This window comes from Pygoscelis adeliae, unplaced genomic scaffold (genome assembly GCF_000699105.1).
Source record: "Pygoscelis adeliae isolate BGI_AS28 unplaced genomic scaffold, ASM69910v1 Scaffold410, whole genome shotgun sequence".
Taxonomy (NCBI): Eukaryota; Metazoa; Chordata; class Aves; order Sphenisciformes; family Spheniscidae; genus Pygoscelis; species Pygoscelis adeliae.
The window spans coordinates 2,558,488-2,581,441 of record NW_008823913.1 but is presented as its reverse complement, the minus strand read 5'-3'; the positions used below and the strand labels follow the sequence as shown (position 1 = coordinate 2,581,441).

At 39.6% G+C, this 22,954-nt stretch overlaps 1 protein-coding gene across 3 annotated transcripts; it reads left to right on the top strand.

Moving 5' to 3' along the window:
• Positions 1–1,116: 1,116 nt before the first annotated feature.
• COMT (catechol-O-methyltransferase) lies at positions 1,117–21,382 on the top strand. Of its 3 annotated transcripts, none has more exons than XM_009318504.1 (5): positions 1,117–1,210; positions 13,092–13,374; positions 15,174–15,367; positions 17,379–17,510; positions 20,073–21,382. In XM_009318504.1, exons 2-5 carry the CDS (start codon positions 13,092–13,094, stop codon positions 20,250–20,252), a joined length of 789 nt encoding a protein of 262 aa, XP_009316779.1. In that variant the 5' UTR covers positions 1,117–1,210; the 3' UTR covers positions 20,253–21,382. The 3 variants fall into 3 exon arrangements, with proteins under 3 accessions (XP_009316779.1, XP_009316787.1, XP_009316772.1); XM_009318512.1 differs by lacking the exon at positions 1,117–1,210 and adding an exon at positions 1,246–1,335; XM_009318497.1 differs by lacking the exon at positions 1,117–1,210 and adding an exon at positions 2,328–2,745.
• Positions 21,383–22,954: the final 1,572 nt, after the last annotated feature.

Genomic DNA, 22,954 nt, shown 5'->3' with positions numbered 1-22,954 from the left:
CAAAATTCCTCTTTTGCATGTTTCTCAGCAAGAGAAGCTAATTTGACTGTTGAAAACAGCAAATTCACATAGAAGAAAATCCCTCCTGCTGTTCTGAAAATGCAAGCTCAAAAAAATTTTCTTCTACTCAGTGTTTCATGTGACGTGTGGGGTTTATGATAATGTGCTAGCTCTCCTGTCTCCCTTTGTTTAGGCTTTTAAAAACCAGTCTTTGGCCAGGATTATTAGAAGAAGGGAATGTCATTTGTTGTTATGCCAGGCATGGATTTACTGGGAAAGCTTTAGCTCTGTGCTATGCACAGCAAGTGGGGATAGCACTGCTACGTTGCATCATGTGATTGCAGCTGTATAGCCTCCATTTGAGACTGGGAGCTCTGTATATGAGCAAGTCTACTCAAGTTTGTGCAGACAGATGTGAGCTTAACTCTGTCAACTGTCAGAGTGAGTCAGTCTGAACTGGCTAGTTATTCTGACCTGTTGCCATTCATGTGATGTTGCTCCCAAGCTAAGACATCCTGGGTCTACATCTTTCCATATACGTGCCCTGTGAATGCAGTATCCTGACGTTCTGCAACACCAAATCCATCTTTTAAGATCTTGCCCCTACATAAAAATTGTATTACAACAATACATTCATAGCTCTCCACAGTTCTCTAACCCAGATGCATTCATATCAGAGTAAATTTTTACTCTCTAGGCAAGGGTAAGTCATGTGAATAGTGTATAAAGTTATGCACTCTGGAGTTTGTTGCCTTGTTATTACGTTAGTAAAAACTCACCATACCTATATAGACCCTATCTTGGGCAAAAAGGTAAATTAAAGAATGGCATAAGCCAATGTCTAACAGCCTACCAAAGAAACTTCTCTTGGAGAAAAAACTATCCCATAATAACGTATTACAAGATTTCAACTTTCTATTAACTTGGAAGTAACTTATGGACATTGTCACACAGTTTGGGTGGTTTAACTAACTGAACCTCTGACTTTATCTAGTTGGCAGTTATTGCCATTCACCATTTTTACTTATGTACTGAAATATCTAGACAACAGAAAGGATTAATTTGCAGGCAAAGCCTTTATCATACAAGTAAACAGTTGTGGGCAGGCAGAAGCAAGTTTGCTCCTCCCATGCTTCTAGCCTGGAGAATATGATTCAGCTCAAAGTTAGAAGTCCTTTAGAAGTGTTGTCATGGAACACTGCTCAATCTGGTAAATCTAGGCACTAATTTATGCTGCTAAGCAGAAGCTGGGCTGATACCACCCACCAGTTCACAACTAGCTATAGTTAACTGCAAGGACGTCTCCAAAGAATAGCTGTATGCTTAGAGAACCAGGTCAGTGCATAGAATAAGTTTTACTGGTTTAAGCTCTTTTCTCTACAGCCCAGCAGTAAAAGAAATTATCAGTTAATTTTAACTGTGGGTGGCATCAGGGATCGTGCAGACACAACCTGTCATGGTTTCACAGCCAGCTTTCGACCAGACAGGAAATTACTGTCAGTAAAGCTGGAGTGCGGTATTGCTTATTTCGTTCTTTGTTCCGCTTGATGTCTGGATTATAAGAAAATATTTGTTGAGCTAAAGCTCTGTTATACACGGAAGGGATACTTCAAAGTTGTTCTGTATTGACATTGGGTACTGTGCTATATTGCAGGGTCTTAGTTATGTTTTGTTTAGAATTACTAAAACCACTTTGATCTTCACCTACCTCTTTTTCCCACAATTCTTTATTCAACTCATCCACTTAAAATTTTTTATTCTTCTCTTGTCATGCTCTCAGGTAGTCCCTAATTCTTTCAAGGATGGCCCCCCCCCGCCATGTGACAAAGCCTGTTTTCAGTTCTTCAGCTCCTGTTTCTGCCACATTTGATACAAAACCTTTCTTTGAATCTTCAAAAAGTTTCTAGGCTAGAACTTCAAACACTCACTGACTAGGTCTGAGTTTTGTAGTAAGAATACAGCAGAGAACTACCACCACATTGGTTTGAGTTTTGGTTTTTCTTACTATTTTCTTTTATGGTGCAATTTAATTGCAGCTTGATTATATTGTTTCCACCTTGAAGGAAACAATATAGACAGTCAAGCTGAGAACAAGGTTTGTAAGAATAAGCCTCTTCTTTTATCTTAAAGCTGTTTGTAGCAGAATATTTTTCCAACCAGAAGCTATAGAAATTCAGATGTACTATTTATAATGTATTGATTGCACCTCCTTCTGTAGTTGCTGTTAAGCAATTTGCTATACATACCTCTCCTTGCTCCAGCAGCACTCTATATTTAACTCACATGCCTAGGTCTTGTTTCTACAACTTCTGCACTGGCTGTAGCATGCCACGTTGGAGCTGAAAAAAGAACTAAATCCCTTGGGCCAAATTCATTCCCGGAGTTGCTTGATTGAACGCAGTGCATTTACACTGAGCACAGATTTGGCTCATACCTGACTTTGTCAGCATTCACTGTGCTGTAACTAAGTAACAAGAACACTCTCATTAGGGGACAGATGAATAGCTTTCTCTAAGGTTATTAGAGCACTGAGCACCTTTAAGGAGTGCAGAAATCTGTGAAAGGAGGAGTTGGGGAAAAGGACACTGCTCCTTTTAGAGTCTGTGTAACAGAACTGATAAGCTATTCCTGTGATGTGATCGAATGTGACAATACTGCAGGCTCTTGGACTCTTATTCTATAAAATCCACATCAGAGCAGCACAGGAAAAGATCGGAGGGAACAGCTTCTGCTGTACTGAGAAAGGTACATATTTATATTTTCTTATTTCTTAGACTTGACATGATTTGTTATCTTAGATAATGTCACTATTTTAAACAGTGGTGAATATGAAACAAGTGGTGTTTTCCACATTCTGACTGGTACTCATTGTTAGGAAGTCAGTCTGTGAGCAGCTTTCACAGAGAAAAAGTAGGACATATTTGTGTGTCATGCATTTGTACTGTATTGTAAACCTTGACAGTTGAAAGAAGCGAGATGAGATAACCCCAACTAAATTGAAAATGTAATTTATGGCTGTAAGTATGCTGGAATTTGGTACTCATTTGTATTCAGTAAAAAGCTGAATGCAAGTCAAGCTTCAGTTCAGTCATATTTGTCTGAATAGCTGCTTTTATAAATGTGTTGCTGCAGCTGTATTTTATGGAGGTTTTCATTCTCAAGAGGGAGTTCTGCTACAGCAAAATGTCTGTGAAGAACAGACAAAAAGCTAGTACTTTTGCTTGCTAGCCCTGTTGCTGCTTATAGAGTATCTTTCTGATGCCCTTTATGGACATTCTTTACCTTCTGTCCTTTAAAAACAAACTCATATTTACGAATACTGTCAAACCACAAGTCATACCGGTGATCTCTATAAACAACCTTTACTTCATCTCTGCACTTAAGCTTACTTTTTTCTGCTTACTCAGCCATGGACTCCTCTAACAAAGCCCTCAGGTTCAGAATCTCATGCATTTGCACAGCACTGCAGTATTTAAATGCAAAAGAAGAAATTCCTGATTTACAGCTTTAGTTTGCATCAGTGGAAAAAGAGTTTAACCACATTAACACTGCAAACAATTTACTTGTCACTCAAGTTTAGCAATATTTCTTAGCAGCCTGCAGCTGGTATCAGGTTTATCTCTGCCAGTCCCACACTATTGTCTTTCAGCATTCCTTCAGGATCACTGGAGTTAGAACTGACTGGGAATTTTCTGAAAAAACATAATTTTGGCAGTAGTCGTTGAAACCAGATCTTAATGTGTGAGGCCAGCCAGTTTTGCTAAAACTCTCTCAGGAGAGATTTCTCAGAAAGCAATTTCTAGCTGAAGTAACAGACACTATGCCAACTCCAGCTACTTTTCTGGGGCGGGCATTCACTCAGGATTCGAGACCGAGGTCTCATGCCCTGCTCTGTCTCAGTTAGGCTGCCTCTTCCCACGCAGTGCTTTGGTTACCTGCTGTCCTGTGGTGGATCCCACCTTGCCTGGCCTGTTAGAGCTGTTCATTTCCATAGAAATAAGCCATCGTTTCAGCAGCAATTGCCTTCCTACTCTTTCAGATCCCTCAGTGGGTGTCCTCACTATCAAGTTTCAGTCGTGCACTCCCCCTGGCCTGAAGAGCAGCTTGTGGAGAGCAGAAAGCTGTGATGGGAGAGAGACAGATTTACACTAGATTAGCTGGCAGCCTTGGAAGCAGGACAGGAGCACACAGTGGGGATTTGGGACACTGAGGATTCAGCCCTTGATCTTTGTGATATAGAGAATGTGAAATAGATCTGTCATAGGTGATTATGCTAAGGACAACATTTGGTCTTTCCTCTTCCAGCCCTTTCTCCCTACCTACATTTGGGGCAAAATCATTCAATAGGAGCTTGTTTTACCTCCTGGGAAGCATGAAAATCTCAGCTGAGAAAACTTTTTACAGACCAGCTCTTAGTGTGCTGACAGGGCAGAGCACTTTCTACTTTTAGCAGTCTACTGCCTCCCAGGTGGGATTTGTACAATTCAGCTGAGCTACGCCAACCACTGGCCTCAAATGCTAGTACAAATAGTACAAATGCATCTACAGTTCTGGAGTGGGAATAAGGACTATTAGAAACAAATGCTTCCTGGGGGTACCTGAAACGATCTTATTCCTGAAAAGCTGTCTTTGCTCAAGGCCCAGTAAAATGCATTTCTTATCCTTGAAGAATTTTCTCACCCCAAACACTCATGCAGTGTGTTCACTTGGCCAGTCTGGATCAGAACGCTGCAGATCCACGAGGACCTGCTTGTTGAATAGAGATAAGGCCTGTCTGTGTGGCCAGTTTATTCTAAACCCCGCTCTTCTTTATGGGGCACATAACCATAATATAAACCTTTTCCTTTGGGTGATAACACAGAATACCACTTAGACAATGGCTACTGTGAAGGGAGTTTTAAGTGGGTAGCAATTATCCTAGTGGAAATCTATCTGGGGAGAATGGATTTAAACACCCTTATGAAGCTTAGTTGATGGGGCTCCCTAGTAGGCAATAGGCACTTTTCTGTTCTTTCCTTTCATTCAGTAAGAAGAAACATGTATTTGTTTCCTTTCAACCTGAGAAGAGGGAAAAAGAAAAGACAAAAGGCGGGGGGGGGGGGGGGAAGTAATCATCAGAACTTTGCATTTATAGAAGTCTGAATTTTTGTAGTCATGGTAGTGAAGCTAAATTGTAGTAACTTGAAAAAACTAGGAAGAGGGAAATTTAGATTTCATGCAAGAAATACTTAGTCAAAAATTATATGAAGCCTGTTCAGCTTGTTTTCATGATGTCAGTGGAAAATCTGAATGTGAAACTCCCAGACTAAGTTTCCATTGAAATACAAGCTATTCACATTTGGCAATATGCTGATTATTCTTCACAGCGTTGCACTCATCTGAAAATACATAAACAATAACGAAAGAATAGGAGGTAAAAAGATTTTTTTTTTGACCTTTAAAAGTACTAAAATATGAAGCTGTTGAATTGCGTTGCCTACAGCAACAGGATACAATGTGTTTGGCAGAAGTCAGTTTAGACTTTCTGACCAAAATACTCTGCCTTTCTTCCTCTGAGGAAAGATCAAGAAAAGCAAAATGCCACAAAACAGAGATTGCCTCATTCAAGACAGCATAGGACAAAGAGTCAGGAACTCCAATCCCAGTCCTGGCACAGCACAGATCTCCTCTGGCCTAGTGCAGAGCAACAGACATTGTTAAAATATGTGTAGAAATGTGCTGACTCTTCTGCATTGTTTCTGTGATGCTTCTTAAACAGCTAATATATCCTTACTAATATGCAAATCCTCTGCATACTTTAGTGCATGAGATACTTAAAGGCATGATTTCAGCAGAAGCTTTTAAAGAGTTTGAACATAAACCTTTTTAACCCTTTTCTAAAAATAGGGGGTACACCTACCTCCTTCACACAGGTACATGTATGGGAGGGTTTAATTTGTTAATTTGTATGGCCTTTGTAAAACATTACATGAATAACATTATTCTCTCTGCAGATTTAGCAGCAGTGTCTCTGCGATGACTTAGGCCCCGTTGTCCCCAGGCACGCTACTACTGTAGACCATTTCTATTATCCTCAATACCATCAACCTTCTTTTGTGAAAAAAGGTTGAATGGTATAAATTTACCAAGCACTCCCCATTCACCAGGTTATGTCAGCTAATAAAGTCTAAATTAGATTCTAAACCCTTTAGCGTCAGAATGCTAAAGTATGTCTGGATGCTTGGAGACTCGTAATAAACTCTTAAACGACCAACCAGTACTTGGCAGTTAGATTAAATGCATGAAAAATTATAGCAAGATTGGATGTAACGTCATCTTTCCTCAAAGGCCTGATTTGTCAGCAGGCTGAAATCACTTAAGGAAAGTGAAGCATCGTTTGTCTCCACATTTTCTCTGATGTTCATAAACTCAAGAATAATAATGTCACATAGGCGTTTGCTTCTTGGTATCCCAAAATTGATCTCTTTAGTAAATGCAGATAAAATCACTTTGCCTTTCCTCAGATGTTATCCATATATCCATAGCAGGGACTTTTCTGACAAAGGTTAATTCAGCTTTGCACCACCTTGAAAGTTACAGAAGTAGCAGTAACTTTAACTTACTCTTGTGGCAAGAAAGATGTAGGTAAGACAGCTCACCCAAGATCAGATCAGAAAAATACTGCCAAAATGAGACTCAAACGTAAGTCCCCTGACTCAGGATCACAAAGTTTATTCTCATTCCAGTCCTGGAGAATAGCAGTCTAATGTACATGCTGTCTTTGTAGAAGAGCTTTTTTGTGATTATGTTTAGGACTTCATTTTCAGTACAAAGCAAAGCAATATCAGTTTATCCAAGCTAAAATTGTAATGAGAGGTTCTGTAATTAGGCTTATAAGGATTCACCTTTATTAGAAAAATGTTCTAGCCAACAGTTTTCAACCTTCCAAGTATTTTAATACCTGTCAGCTCTTATTTTTGCATTTGTAGGAAATGAGGTCTTGTTAATTACTCATAATGTAATGAACTAAGCTTCAGAACAGTTAAATAATCAAATTTGATATTTTTTTAATCCACTGTGTGACACTCACTAAAGCATATGTCCTTATTAAAACTCAGAGCATTTAAAGGTGCTTACTTTCAACATGTTTATTTTTCTTCTCAGTAAATATAAGTTTTTAGCAGAGGGAGATTGTTTTGGAATCTGAGAGAGAAACAGCAGCAATCAGTAGTTTAGATCAAATCTCTGTACACCTTCCTTTAACAGTGTTATGAAAACTTCATACAGTTTTTATGAAACGCTGAGAAAAATCTCAATTTGAATTTATCTGGTTACTTGGAGTTACCTTAAAAAATTGATGTTACCAATTGTTCTAATCCTTATTTTTTCACTTCAGGGAATTCTAAGACCAATTATTTTTTAACGGTACTTGGAAAAATTTACGAGAAGGACTGATAAATAGCATTACTGAAAGATCCTTTTTCTAACCTTTGGTGAAATGGCTGGAGTCACCTGTACAAGAATAAAGAACAGGATGTATTGTTCTGTGCTCCATCACATGGGCATTTTTGTTTTTAGAAAAACTGGAGATCATGTAATAGTAAGGGGGAAGTGAATCCCCTAACTTAACAACTACTGCCATAATAATAGATCCCTAAGCCTGAGCCAGTCTCTTGAGGCTACTTTTACAACCATTGGAATGACTTACGTATTTTGTCTTCAAGGGCAGGTAAGCCGGGACAGCAGATTCCCACAATTTGTGTTCGCTTCTGTCTTTAAAAGTGTCTTTTTAAATCTCTAAGTTGAAACAGAAGTACTCCCATTTGAATGCTGATTGTTTGAATATGGTTTGCATCAGGGGAAAACTGCTGAACTGCATTATCAAGTTATGATTTGGTCTTATGAGACCTGCCAAAATGAGTAAGATTAGATGCATATGAAAATAACCCAGTGCTTTAGGAAGACTCATCAGTAGTTTGACAGGTTTGGGCATGAAATTTTAATATGTTGTCTTTTAAACTCTGTCTTCTCAAAAACAGATTTAGTGATACGTGTTATTCATTCCTTTCCATAATTTTATCCCTCCAGTTTTCTGTTTATTCCCTTACTCAATTTTTCATTTTGCCTACTATTTTCCACTTCAAATTTTAGCTTTCAAAGAGAAGGCTCACTTTATCATGGTGTTTCTAATGCACAGACAGGTTGCAGTGCTAACCTGTGTATTTGGAACCTCAGTACAAGCATTAAATAATAAGAGCAACTGCCTTGTAATAAGTGGTTATGGGAAACTTGACTATACACAAGTTCAGTTTTATTGCATATTTAATGAATCTCATGAATCCACATTAAAGCTAAAATAACAGTTGCATTTTCTAAAGCTGTCATAACATGACTGTCTCTTAGGTAGTGGTAGTTTTAAATTGGTTTAATTACACACTTAGTTTTCATATAAAATATTTTCCACCTAAGAATATGAAAGCAATTACCTATTTTGGTATAGATTTTTTTTTCCCCTCTGGGTACATGACCATCACCAATGCATCTTGCTCTTGGCAGGCTGCTTTTACAGTCTACTGCTATCCCTAAATTTATTTTCACTTTTAAGAAGACAGAAATTAAGAGAGAGACAAACTTTGAAAAAGAAAGTGTGTTTAAAAAAAAAAAAAAGGAAAAGGAAAAGATATGTCTGACTTGCTCCTTTTAAAAGTTACCTTCTCTAGAAAGTGTTTTTCAGGGTAATTGCCTCCTAAAGGAGCTCTGCTAACAACAACCCATACTGCCAGTTTATGAAGTTGCTGGGGTGTTATACAGCAATAATAATTAAAAAAAAACCCCAGTAGTTGAAAAACATTCCTTGATACAGCAAAAACAAGTGACCTTGTCTAGGAATGGAAAAAACCAGCATGTATTATATAGGTTGTTGCTACCTGTGAGCAACCTCTAAGGATCTGTGGAGGCAGGTGGGCTCTGCTGTTACGTATGGCAGCATTCATTTGGGACTCAGAAGTGCAAAGATCTAACTGAGGCACTGTAAGAAATGGATCCCTCTGAGCACTTGATCATAGGAATGGCCAAGCTGAATTGCTTCTTTGCTTAAGTTTTAGATCCAAGACCATCCCCAAATCACACACATTTGAGCTTAAATTTATAGCTTTTTTTGTCTTCTTGACAAATATGTTACACAAAATGTATAAACAAACCAGTGCTAACAGCCACTCACCAGTCTAGATCCAAAGAGACACAAAGAGAAATGCAGGTTAGTATTTTGCCTTCAGAGGGGATTCTTGGGTAAACTTGAAGCGATAAGATTTCATAGTGAAGATCCAAAATTTGTTTCCTGGGTGGCCCAGCAGAACTATCAGTTGTTGCCTTTCCAGATGAGCTAAAGGGCTGTCAGCCTGCTCATGCTTTTGCATAAAGAATGGCTAGAAGAGATAGAAGGCGATAGCTATCTGTGTGGTTCGGAAGCATATCCCACTTTACACCTTTTTGTCAAGCTAGTTGCTTCTTGGTATCAGGATGACAACACTGCAGTACCTGCCGTGGGTGGCAGCAGTCTAAATAGAATCTATGCCTTTGAAAAGATAGGGCATGTACATCTCAAACCAGGCATCTTTCTCTGCACAAAGTGCACTCTTTTAAAACAACAAAATCTTTAAAAGGATACTGCTGTCCAAGTAAGGATGAGGGTGAAGTATTTATTTGTTGAAGATAAGCTGAAGTTACTAAAAATCAGCAGGTCTAATCCGAGTCGAGTGCTTTTCTCTGCTCTGGCTAAGAGATACACGTTAAGAAATAGCATTTCACAGACTGCAGACAATGAAGAAGCTGTCCTTCTTTAATATGTGGACTTCAGAGCATGTGATGTCTTGTAATTTTGGTGTATAGAGCCTGTAGCAGCGTGGGAAAATAATACAACGGAAACCTGGTTTGCTGACATACCCTTCCATGCCTGGGAAGCAGTGTGAAAATGGAGGGGCAGGATTTTACTGTCAAGTAGGTCCTTTTTGTTAAGGTATAAAAAAAAGTCTTCACAGTCTGTTCCCTGTCCGAAAAAGAAGTCTCAGAATTCCTGCAGGCACGGGCGGGTTTCTACAGATGCTATCTCTCCCTCTTTTGAGAAATCTCACCAAATGGTCTCATATCTATACTAAGCAATAAGGGAAGAAAGCTGTTCCTCAAAAAATATACCACCTAGTTTATCCTGCAGCTATCATCCATTCTTGCTGTCTGACGGATCTTTGAAGGGCAGCCCCAAACATGCTGGGAGAATCTTGTAGTGCCAAAGCAACAGCCTGTGGCAAATTGTACTCAGAGGATGCCAAAGTATCCATTGTAACCAGAGGATTATGTCTGGCAGTAGTCTGAAATAATTCTGAATGCCAACAGTCTTCAGTTCTGGAGGGACCTGAATACGGTTGGACTGCCACCAAGTGAGTCACTGGTATGCAGAGCTCACGTGGTTTCCCTTGTCCAGAGGCAGGAAGGTTAGATACCTGCTGGCTTGAGTAAATGGTTTCTGGGCTCCATCCATTCATTGCAGTTCAGAATAATTCTTTCTCAACTATGTCAGTAATCCAAATCCATCAACAATGACCATACAAGCAACTAAGCCATGAAAGCCAAGTGAAGACAAGCCAAGTGAAGCTAGAGAGACATTTTTATGTTAAGCCAATGATATTTTCATAGCCCAATCCAAGTTCTCAGTGGACAGATAATGTGGAACACCTTCATGTAGAACAACTAGAAAAATCAGAAGTCCCTTCTGGAAGGTGCAGGGCGATTGGGACTGATCAGTAGAACTACTAGTGCATAGAAGGGAAGAGGAAAAATTGACGTTGATCCTGTTGAGGTAAAGAAGCAGGTTCTTACTAGCTAGGAAACAAAATTCAGAAAGCCCAAGAAGCAAGATTTTCATGTGCTAATGATGCTGGCGAGCCCTGAAAGGAAATGTCTCAGGTCAGACTTTGCAAGGAAAGCATTAAAGGTAAGTATTAACATTGGTGACCACTTAAAAGCAAGAGAGAGAGACTTTTAACTGCTCCAAACAAATCATGCTTGCTGTGCAACTAAGATAAGTGGATGGGTGAACAAACACCGGCTGTACTGTAGGTTGAGCATATCTCCATGGAAACTCAGTCATCTTCTGAACTCAAAATGTTCTGCATGATGATTCAAAATTTAAAGCAGTGGAATAGATTTTTCCCATGTGTAATGTGTATGTGCCAAGTCCCACTACAGAATGGAGGTCCGACCACCCATCAAATTTAGGATTTTTCTGGGACAATTTAGGGGAAACAAACAAAAAAAGAGAAGCAAGAACAGGTAGGAAAAGATCGGGGGGAATATTTGGCTAATCATATAGCCCCTTTACCTCTGGTCTTGGGCAACTTAGGCAAATTTTTTGAGGATGTTGTAGCTCCTGTTGGAGCAGTGGTTTTGCTGAACTCCAGGTAGGTGGAACATTAATACAAGTGCAAGTGGAAGCTGTTCACCATTTTTAGCAAGCTGGAAGAGAAAGAGACTTAATAGAAAGAATCAGAGACTAGAACGAGTTGAGTGTCATGTTCTTTAAAAGTAACAGCTTAAAAAATAGTGCAATTCAAGCCAGCCTGCTGAGGTTAAGGAATTGGTTCTGAATGCTTTAGGCCTGTGCTCAAATGCCTAATTAGACTTAAAGAACAAATGAACTTGGCATTCGTTCATCCCAATACTAACTGGAGCACATTCCAACCTGTGCTCTCCTCCCAGTATGCAACTGTCAGCCCTGGCTTGCGGGAAGCAGAGGTGGAAAAGTGGAGGTGTTATAAGCTACATCATCAGAAATGAGGTGTGTTTTGGGTTGTACGAGAGGAGCTTCACGTGCAGAGAATCCTCAGGCAAATCACAAGCCTTAGTTTGGCACCCTCTCAAAGGCTAAATCAATTCCTTAATTTTAAGAACCCTTTCTTTATCAGATCTTTTGTCCTGTGACTCCTGCATGGAAGTAAATGCACCTTCCTGTATACTGGCTTGTCTGAAATCCATCAGAGTAAATGGCTTTGATGGGATTTATTGCTTTAGCTGTGCAGGGTGACATGCATCCCATCTGCTGAGATTTATGTTCATATGCCCTACACTTTCAAACAGAAACACACACCACCCATGCTGCACACACATAGGCACCTGCAGCTATGACACTGAATTTCAGGGGGAGAACAGGCACAATCCCATCAGATAGCTTTAGCTGGCCCGTCAGAGAAGTACAATGTGCCCTTTTGTTACATCTCTACAATTTCATGAGCCTGGGCTCGTCTCTGATTCAGGGATTCGGTTTTATGGTTTTATAACCAGTGAGAAAACATCCCTACTTTATAAAAGGAAATGTATCTTTTGTTCTCAAAAGTATCAGACTGATGGCTCGTGTCAAAGGTTTTATAGACAGGAAAAAGGCTGCTATCTTCTGTAAACCATTCCACCTGGGTACTTCTGCTGCAGGCTCTGAAAGGAAGGAGGCAGGCCGAGTCCTACTGAAACATCAAGCTCAGCTTCTCTGCAGAGCATGCAAGAAGGGCAGGTGCTAGCAAAGAGGTCTGCATGCCAGGTAGTAACTTAGGACCTGCTGATTTGAAACAGAATGTTACCTAACAGCACCCAGTTTCTGCTGATACTGTGCTCAAAATTAAAGGGTGAAACGTTCCATATTTTCTTACCAAGGCCAGCTTGGAAGTTTCCCCATGCTCAAAAATTAGGAGAGTGGGATCACATGCAGGCTCTAATTAAAGATATTAAATCCTTTGAAAAATGGTTAGAACAGCTTTGATGCTGAGAGGCTCCTTGTGCAGTGGCATGCTTGGAGCCAGGACTGAGCAGCTGTGTGGGGGAAGGGCATTAAATAAAGCTACTTGTTGACTGCCTGTAAAATTGGCTTCTAAAGGGAGTGCCACAGAGCACCATCCATTACTAAGTGACAGAGAGAGTAATTTTCAGCTACTCTGGACAATATCAGAATTAAACTCTGTGTGTTCCTGTTCAGTATGGTTGGTTGTGGGTTATTCAGCTTAATGTTTATAAAAAGGATAGCTCTCTCCCGTGCCACCTTAACCCTGGGCTGTTTTTCTCTGTCCTTCCAGATGCTGGAGAGCTCTTCAGTCCTTTTGTTCATTGTCTTCGTCCTGCTTTTCATTTTGCTGCTCTTTGTGGTGCTCATCAGGAAAAACGGCACTGCTGCCCTTATCTGGAATGAAATAATCCGGGAAAAAATAACCAATTTCATCATGAATCAGAGCAAAGAACAGAGGATTTTAAATTTCGTGCTGCAGAATGCAGTCCGAGGAGACCCCTGTAGTGTGCTGGACACTATAGATAAGTACTGCTCCCAGAAAGAGTGGGCCATGAATGTGGGCGATGAGAAAGGTAATTACAGCAGGGATCAGCACTTGAAAGATCCTTCAAGACTAGCATAATACAGGACATCTTATTGTATTCACATGGTAACTTCCATCTGCTGAAAAAAAAATAAAACCCACAAGAGCCTTGTGGTCAGCAGAGTAGTTCTGTAAACAGTAATGCGTGCTTGTGCAGATATTTTTGAGGAGGGGTATCCAGTGAGTAATCCAGAAAGTCATAGGACCAAATCTGGGTTTGTTTGTTGTGTACATGGGAGGTGTGTAAGCAGAGGGTGACAATTTATGTGAAAAATCTAGGGTTGCATTATACTCAGTTCCTATACAGGGTGGCCTTAACGCATAATTCATTATGTTAAGTACTTTCAGATCCTTAACCGAAAGATAGCTAATTGAAAAAAAAAGTGTTTTAAACAATATGAATTCTGTGTATGCAAGCATAAGTTATAAGTTACTGTTGAGGGGAGAAATCCTACCCGTGTAATACATGAAAGCAGCTATCAGACATTGCTGCTACTTAGCAAGTAAATAATTTTGTTCTTGCCTCCTAAAGGAAAATATGCGGACAAAACATGTTTTTTCTTAGCTGCAGGAAAGTGACAATCTTTTCAAAAAACTGTAATGGCAAAATGTTAACATGTTCCCTTATGAATTAGACACAAAAGTACCTCTTACTGGGAAATTGCAGGGGAAATTTGCTTTGTCTGGGATTAATATAGCTAATGAAATACAACCGTAAGCATTGTAATAAAAATGCTTCTCTGTCATGGGTACATTTTGAAACTAGCTCCTCTGCATACCGGGTTGGGGTGCTTAGGGCAACAGAACAGTAGGTGGTGGCTGAGTAGGAATTCTTAAAGCTCTAAACTTTGATCATTTGGGATTATATTCTTAAAATTTCCACTTGTTTTGCTCTGACAAGATGACCTTTCCTCAGATAAGAGCCATCAAAGTTAATGCATCTTTAGTTCCTAAGATTTTGAGAGTGACCACATGATCGCAAGATGCAAGCATCATCATCACACTATTCATAAACAAATGAAACCCAGGAAAATATCATGTAATTATTTGTATATGTACATTGAAAAGTTCCATGGCTCAGAGTAAAATCCCTTCAAATACTTTTTCAGATTAGTTATCTAGTTTCTAGCCATACAAGTAAGAGGAGACAGTTTTCTCTCAAATAAATCCTTTTCTTCAGAAGGACCGAATATAGTACACCGTCACTTCTTTTGGGGAATATTTTTTTGTTCTTAACAATTGACTAACGCTTTCCATTCCACAAGTTCATCTAGTGAATCCAAATATTTTGCAATTTTATAACTAGATTTTTCTTTTTCCCTTTAAAAACAAGTGTTTAGTATGAGAAATTTTGTATCAGACTACTGCATGTAACATTTGCAACAAATATGAGCACTCAAAATTCAGGAGTTACATATTTCACAAATTTGGCCAGTTTCTGCAATAAGTTATTGGAAAAAAAACCCCTGCATTTTTCCCTTGTAACACTATAAATATTTTAGTTAATTCAGGTATTTGCTTACTAAGAAATGTTTGTATTGTGAAACTAAGATTTTTTTAGTTGAAAGTTTGCATTTTGAAACTTAGAATGTCCATGATCAACTTGATCACAGATAAGCCAATTCGCAGAGGAAACATATACAATTTGACATCAACCCTTAATTTTTGAATGTCCCAAGCAACTGAGTACATGGAGTTTGTAAGTTTCTTTACTGCCATTAACCTGCTCTTCTGTATGTGAACCAGTTTGATTTTGCCAAAAGTTAACCTTATTTCCATTTTATTCAGGTTTAATTCTAGACAAGACAGTAGAAGAGGTCAATCCATCAGTTGCACTGGAGCTGGGAACATACTGTGGCTACTCAGCAGTTAGGATTGCTCGGCTACTGAAGGCAGGAGCTCACCTTCTCACTGTGGAGTTCAACCCAGAATTTGCTGCTATAGCTAAACAGATGATTCAGTTTGCTGGAGTACAAGATAAGGTAAATACCATTTATCTCTTGTTGGTATGAGGAAGCAATATATGGAGAGTGGGACTTTATCCATAGAAACAACAATAATAGGTTTAAATTTGTTTTTTACTTGTCAGGCAAGTATGACATCCTAAGTGGGAACATGCAGAGTTTAACCATCAGGCTTGATAGCAGGGAAAAGCTACCAGTATCCACACAGAGGACCAAGGTTGTCTGCTCTTCTGTATATACCGTGCAAGTGAGCTAAATTTGTTAGCATCAGTCAGGAGTCCAAATACGATGCAGACCCAGCTGAGAGTCAGGGTAGAGTTTGAGGCTTGTCAAGATGTGTGTTTGACCAAAACAATCAGGGCTGTTCTCCAAAGTTCTTTGCTATGTGAGTCAGGATGAAGATTCAGAGGGGCAAGATCAGAAACAATCATACACATCCCTATCTCCTTAACATTTGGAAAGCATTTAGACTTCATCTTCTAGTTTGGCCTCTTTGCTATTCACTGGTTAGTACAGTAGACAGGCCATTTGCTGACAGCTGTTTTCAAAACCCATAGGGTTTTGAAATAATAATAATATTTCAAATATAATAATACAGGCCTGGAGGGAGGCTCCAGAGTCAATTATTTCACTTATAGTCACAGGACATCAGCACAGACAGTCCTTTTCATAAAATTAGTATTGCAAAACTGGGTAGATTTACTGCCATTATTGAACTGCAAGACTGCCCCAAAGATTCCTCCTCCTCATAATCAGAAGCCTCTCTATGATTTATATCTGACATTTATTCATAGACATTTTGTATTTTTTTTTTCTTGCACCCACAGTCCTTATTAATTTAACTAGCTCCATGCCTAGTTACAGTCCCTGACTTCTCACAGCAGCACAGCTGAGGACTTAACTATGTTACCTCCCAAAACCTGGACTAGAATATTGGTTTTCTCTATATAAACTAAAAGGTTCAAATCAGTGTCAAGACTGAGTACAACAGAAAACTGAACCATAATCTAATTTGTTACAAAAGCTCACAAGAAGCAGTTGCATTATGTGCAATGCACTTCAGATGAGATGTACTTACCCAAATCTAGTTGGTCACAGTACATATACCTAAATTTTGTGCAATCTGAGGTGTCTTGTCTCTCTGTACAGTTGGTTGAGATGCAGATATTTCCAGTCTATGATCTGTCTCAGCTCAAGGCAGACATCTACAGCAGGTCAGAGGATTCATGCCCGAGAAGTGCCTGTCTATTCAACTAAACAACTCACTTCAACATAGATGATAAAACTAGAGGAGATAAATCCCACCATGAGATCTTCTAATGCGTTTCTTAACTTCTTGAAGAGAACCTGAAGTACTAGTGACATCTAAAATAGCATTTTCCCCATCTGATTTAATCTCCTAATCAGCTATGAGTCATAAACCAGACAGATTTCCTTACCGCTTTTTTACTCCACTCACAGTATATGGCGCTTGCTTAACAAATCAATGTGCAGCAGCTTCTTTCAGTTTAACAGCACTTATGCCAATAAACCTGTGAGGAAGATGTAATAGCCTCTGTCCTGCCTTCTCCCTCTACTGGCCATATGAATTTTACATACTGTAGCCTCCAGCTTTATTCTAAACTAACCTATTCTCTGCATTTTTTGCTTCCCTTGGACTACAAGATTCAACTGAGATGTAACTAAAGAAGTAATTAAAAGTACTGTTTTCAACAGGAGATTCCCATGTTTCCAGTAAAGAATCACGTTATCCAACAGAAACAACAGGTCACTCTTTCTGCTATTATTTAAAAAAAAAAAAAACAAACACAAACCCAACAAAACCACCCAAACCCATGTTTTGGAACACAACTGAGTTGATTTGTCAAAAAGAAAAAAGTACACTTGATCTAACTCTATGAAATAATTCAACTGAGGCAATATTGAGCTATAAAGAGGATCGCTGATGTCTGGCCACAATTTAAAATGAACTAGAGGCATGTGCTTTTTCTTAATGGTTCACAATTCATCAGATGGATGTGCATTTCAGGTAAAACTCCTAGAAGGTCCTTCAGAGGAAATTATCCCCCAGCTGAAGAAAAAATATGAAGTGGATACTCTGGATTTTGTCTTCCTGGACCACTGGAAAGACAGATACACACCAGACACCATCTTGCTTCAGGTCAGTTTGCACAATTCCAGTCTTAAAAGTAAAGTAGCAAATGCCTTGATGTCCATGAGGCCTATATTCTTTATGAAGGACCTCATCCTCTGTAAAATGAAGAATGACAGCCAAAATAGCAACCTTACAAGAAAAGAGGATTTTGGGGACAGGATCCAAAACTTTTGTCAGGGACAAGTGCTGACACTACATAGCTCAGGACTTGGCAAATACTGTTGAACCATTTTGTTTCCTGAACAAATGGGTCTGCAGTAGAAATCCCAGCTGGAAGAATGCATGGTCTGTGTCTTACGCTCCCGAGAAGGAGAGTCTGCACGGTCACTAACTGGAACATTTGACCCAAAACCATCCTGATCCCGGGAGCAGGTGAGACTTTGGACCTGCATATCCCAGCTCCACCTCTCTCATTTCCTCAGTACCCCTTTTTTTGCCTGGGTCTGTGGTGCCAGCAGAGCCTTCTGATGAAATACTATTTTGGTAGCACAGCTGGGTATCACCCTTCTGGGAGTCTTTACACCACCTAATTAATTGGCTGCAAAGCAACCTTTGGAGGAGCGCAGACTGTGCCGGTCAGGCACTTGCTAGGGAAGTGCTGTCCAACTCTTATCTCCAGCCCCGAACGTGGAAAAATTATGCTCATTTCTTCCCAGTCCACCTTAATCGTTACTGTTAGCATTACAAAACAAGTTGGCTGTAACAGCAGTAGGCAATGATAGGTGAGGTAACTACTAGAGGACTTCTGGATAGGAAGGTATTTTCAAGTGTTAAATAACTGACATTCACAACATCTGTATCTATCAACACAGCACAGATACTCTCCTAGCTTTGGAGCTGCAGGCTGATAAAATTTTCTACAACTGCCTAACTATTTGTATGGAAGTGTAATTTTTAAATTATTTTCTTCACAAGTAAATCCACCTTTTTTGACGCTGCTTCTTACATTGAGAACCTGCCAACTACGTCCTGTCCCCTGCTTGAGGACTACATTATTTTCTCATCCAGGCTCCCCTGTTTTTTAATTTCAGCCCTGTCCTTCAGATAGCTGTTTGAAATTTGTTTGGGGTTGTGAACAGCCAGTATTGAGTTTACACAACAGTAGCTGAAGAAAATGTTCCCTCCCTACAGTTATTTTGTACCCAGAGAATGTTTTCTTTTAAACTGCCTGTGTAAGGGTGACTGAGCTTTCTCCACTGGGAAGAGCTAGCACATCCTTATCGGAGCTTAACCTTCACAACACAGCCAAAACAAAGAGGTAGTTTAGTTCCATCATGGTGTTGTCTGTTGCAACTGTGACATGAAGTTGCTTTGCTTAAAAAAACAACAACAAAAAACTTACAAAATTAAGAGGAGAAAGATGAAGAAAAGATCCCCACATTTTCTCAGATGTTACAAACCTTCTAACATGCAATTTTGGCATGTATTGCAATATGAATAATGAATATGAAATACGACTAAGATATTCAGGTGAAATATATAATGAGGGTGGCTCAGACAGCATTCCTTTTCATGCACTTGTAGAAAAGTCTGACACAAAGAGAATCTGAAATCCTGATGACCAGTGGAAAATACAGTATGCTGTCACTTGTAGGCTTCTATAAGCTGCGCAACAGACCAGAGGATATTTGCCATGTCTTTAAAATTGCTTCTACTGTGCTGACTGGTGTTCAGTCACGAGAGGCAAGAGCAGTAAGCTAAACAGCCTCCGCAGCACACTCATCAACAGGACTTCTCTAATATACTGGGTGCAATAAAAAACACCCCATGTTTTGGCTACAACTGCTGCCTGTAAACACAGGATAACAACCAGCCTGATTAACTACAGACTGTGTTAAAACAGCTGGTAAGCTCAGATAAACAACTTCTGCTAGACAAAAATACCAGTAAAAATTAGGTTTGTAGGTTTACTGAGGATAAACATTGCACTTGAAGTGAATATTGCAAGTTTAATTACGCCTTGTGGAAATTTGTCAGTGATCTTCATTGTGCACAAACCCTGCTTCAAGCCCAGCTCCTGAACAAAATGGCAGAAAGTTGTACAAGATGAAAGGAAAACAAGTGCAGAAAATCTTTTATTCATTTAGTGGTTTTGGAGTTTGACTGAGACTGGCCAAAGCAGACTGGTACATGCGAGTCTCTCAGGTGACCTTAAGAGCTACTTCAACATTTTAATGTGATATTAAAGAAGTTTTCAAACATTAGGCCTGAGAGCCAAAACAAAACCATCTTACTGATCATGTAGACATAGTTGGAAACAATCTGAGCAGCAAACTGCACGCCTCCACTGCACTTGATTTTCTATTTCAGAACCTGAATGACTCAACATGTTATCAGCATCTCTAATGTTCTACTGATTGTGTTAGCAGAAAAAGTCATCATATTAAACGTGACCACAAAGGATCAGTCAGTTACTCAGCTTCTCCCATGTCTTTTCTTCCCTCCAAACCTGTAGTACAATGGGTTTTTGGATGCAGGCACTTGAGTACATGGTTAACAGGAAAGCACATTACCTTCAAGCCAATGTCTGCTCAACAGCCACCATGAAGCAATTTCTCTTCTTTCTAGGAATGCAACTTGCTGAGGAAGGGCTCGGTTCTTCTGGCTGACAATATCATCGTCCCAGGAGCTCCAGAATTCCTTAACTATATGCGCAACAACCCCCGTTTCCAATGTACTAACTACCCATCTCATCTGGAATATATGAAAGTGGAGGATGCTATGGAAAAGGCTGTGTTTTTGGGATAGAGAGCGCCATTAATACTCAACCTTTGTTTCAAATGACATAAATGCAACTGCACAGGTTAACTTGTCCATGCTTTAAATTTTGTTTTGTTTTGTTTTTTTATTTTGGAGCCTGTAATTAAAGAAAGAGCTAGTGGACATCATTTCAGATCAGGTAGAAACCAAGATTGGGACTAAACAGGGTAACTGCTCAAAGGTCTGCTCCATTGTTTTATATAATTCAGCAAACCCAAGGTGATGCACATTGCTTTGCCTTGACCAACACATCATCGAACAACACAGTCTGTTATTTTGAGCTCAAACCCAAACAACCACAGTTTGGGCTTAGGGTGGGGTGGAGAAAGTCACTTGCACCTTCTGAAGACTTGTGTCCCCAAGCTAAACTGATTAATTGTTATCAAGAGTGGAAAAAAGCATGCGTGTTGCAAGAAAAGACCATTTCAGGAGCCCTGATTTTGCTAAATTACTAGCATACCACTTAATGCAGTGGAGGCTCCTATCGCAACATCAGATACATTTTTGCATAGTTACTGCAAAAGTTAATCATCTCTATACTAGAGAAAATGGCTTGCGCTGAAAGAAGACCGACCCATGCAGTGATGAGAAAATAAAACAGAATTTTGCAGAAGACAAACAAAGTTATTAATCTGCCCATGCAGAGGTAGGGAAAACTGAAGTAGTAAATAGATTAGAATAAACACAGTAACAGACAGATAACAAAAGGAGCAGGGTCTTTCCAAAAGAACACTAAAACTACATAGTATCAGTATACCTCATGTTTATCCCCTCATATTTACTTATCCCCTCATTATATTGTATATACATAGTGTGTGCTTTTTAGGGGCAGGGCAAGCTTCTTCCTCTGAAGTGCTGTGGAAGTTTAAGACACTGTATAAAAATAAAGACCACAGAGAATGGGTTTTACCAGGTGGGTCCTGCACACCCTGGTTAACCTCAGTGTTGTTAATACTATGTGAACAGTGAGGGTTGTCACTGAGAAGATACAAAGCCAAATCTGAAGCCTCTAACTCACCTGAATAATGCAGAAATCCACTGGCATTTCCTGGCATGTCCTGCTGTGATTATATAATGAGATAATGGTCACATTTATAAATAAAAACTAAAAAACAATAGAGCAGGCATGCGACTTCCTTTGTTTCCCATTAATTCTGCACTACACTTGGGATTTCCAGCCTTGGAACAGCCACAGAATGATCCGACAGCTGAAAAATCAGAGTGAAAACCAGGGATAACCATTCTCATCTTTCCCATTATGGATTCTTTCAGACCTGTTATCAACTTCTTCCTTTTATAGCCCACCCTACTGAAGTGTATCTGCCCTGGCCTGTGTGCTACAGAAAACCCACCGCCAGGACACCAATAATGAGCATAGCGGAGAATTGCCCCACAGTAAAGTCAGTTTAGAAATGGACCAAGCAAACCACGGTGACCCAGCCAGCTTGTAACGTGTACGTTTCACAGGCATATGAGAAGGCAACATTATCAGAGTTTCTCTGTCACGTTGAGAAAGACGCAAGATTTACTATACTGGGTTAGATTATGCAGAAGCAGCCCCTGTGACTCTGTTGTGCTGTCCTGTGTAGGAGCGGACCCTGCGTTCTAACACTTCCATCTCACACTGTGATTAAGAAAATTATTTATTCTGTAAGCTTGCGTAGCAACACGTCCTCTTGGTATTCAGGCTCAACTCAAAGTCACTGGGCCAAAGTCCTTCAGGTGATTCCAAGCAATTTTTGCAAAATTTGCAAAAGAAAATAATCTTCAAGCCCATTTACTGGCACACACAAGTTTCTAGAGCACACTGGAAAATCTGGATACATACAGTTGACCAGAAATTTTTTCTGTACGCCTACGGTCATGACTCCAAAGAACCCTCTTTTGTTTCTAAACACCTTTGCACCTAAACAGACGCTCCTGCCATAGCAGGGCACTTAACATGTACTGATAAACAAACCAAAGTCTCAGATACATGCTGAAGGATGCGTAAGAACAAACAGGTAGACTGTTCTGCATTTCACAAGAGAGGATCAGAAAAATACATTCCTACTGCTAGTTAATGGCCGAAATTACCGTCTGAGAGACTGTCAAGAAAATTAGGGAAGGAGAGAACCTGTAGAGTTAGCATGGATATTTCAAAAGATGCATTAGTGAATACTGCATGTGTAATAATGTGCAAATATAACAGCCACCTTTTAGTATAAAAAAGGTATTTTAATTCATTAGAAAGGATCTCCCACATGGCAAATTGTAAAAATAAACACAGTGTACGTATCATCAGATTATTTACAGAATTCCATATGCAAGAAAAATTTTTCCACTTGACCACGCTTCTGAAATGCTCTTAATTATTGGTGGCAAGGGATGAAAAGGAAAAAGCCTGGCTCAGTTTGCAGGACTGACAATTAGAAAGAGGCTTTTGGTCAGTTGAGCAAACATGATCCGGAGTCACTGACACATAAATGTGAAATCTCCCAGGGAGAAGAGTTACTTTTCAAAATAAAGCCATGCTTTGAATTCTGGGAGAAGCAAAAGGTAGACAATGGATCTTCTAATTCAAATATATTCTAAAAACCTACTGAGTGTTACTGCGACATCAGCCTGTTGCAATTAGAAGACACAACCTGTTCTTGCACAAAACAGGTATGGAACTGTGCATCTGGAAGCATGTGTTTGAAGACTGCCCA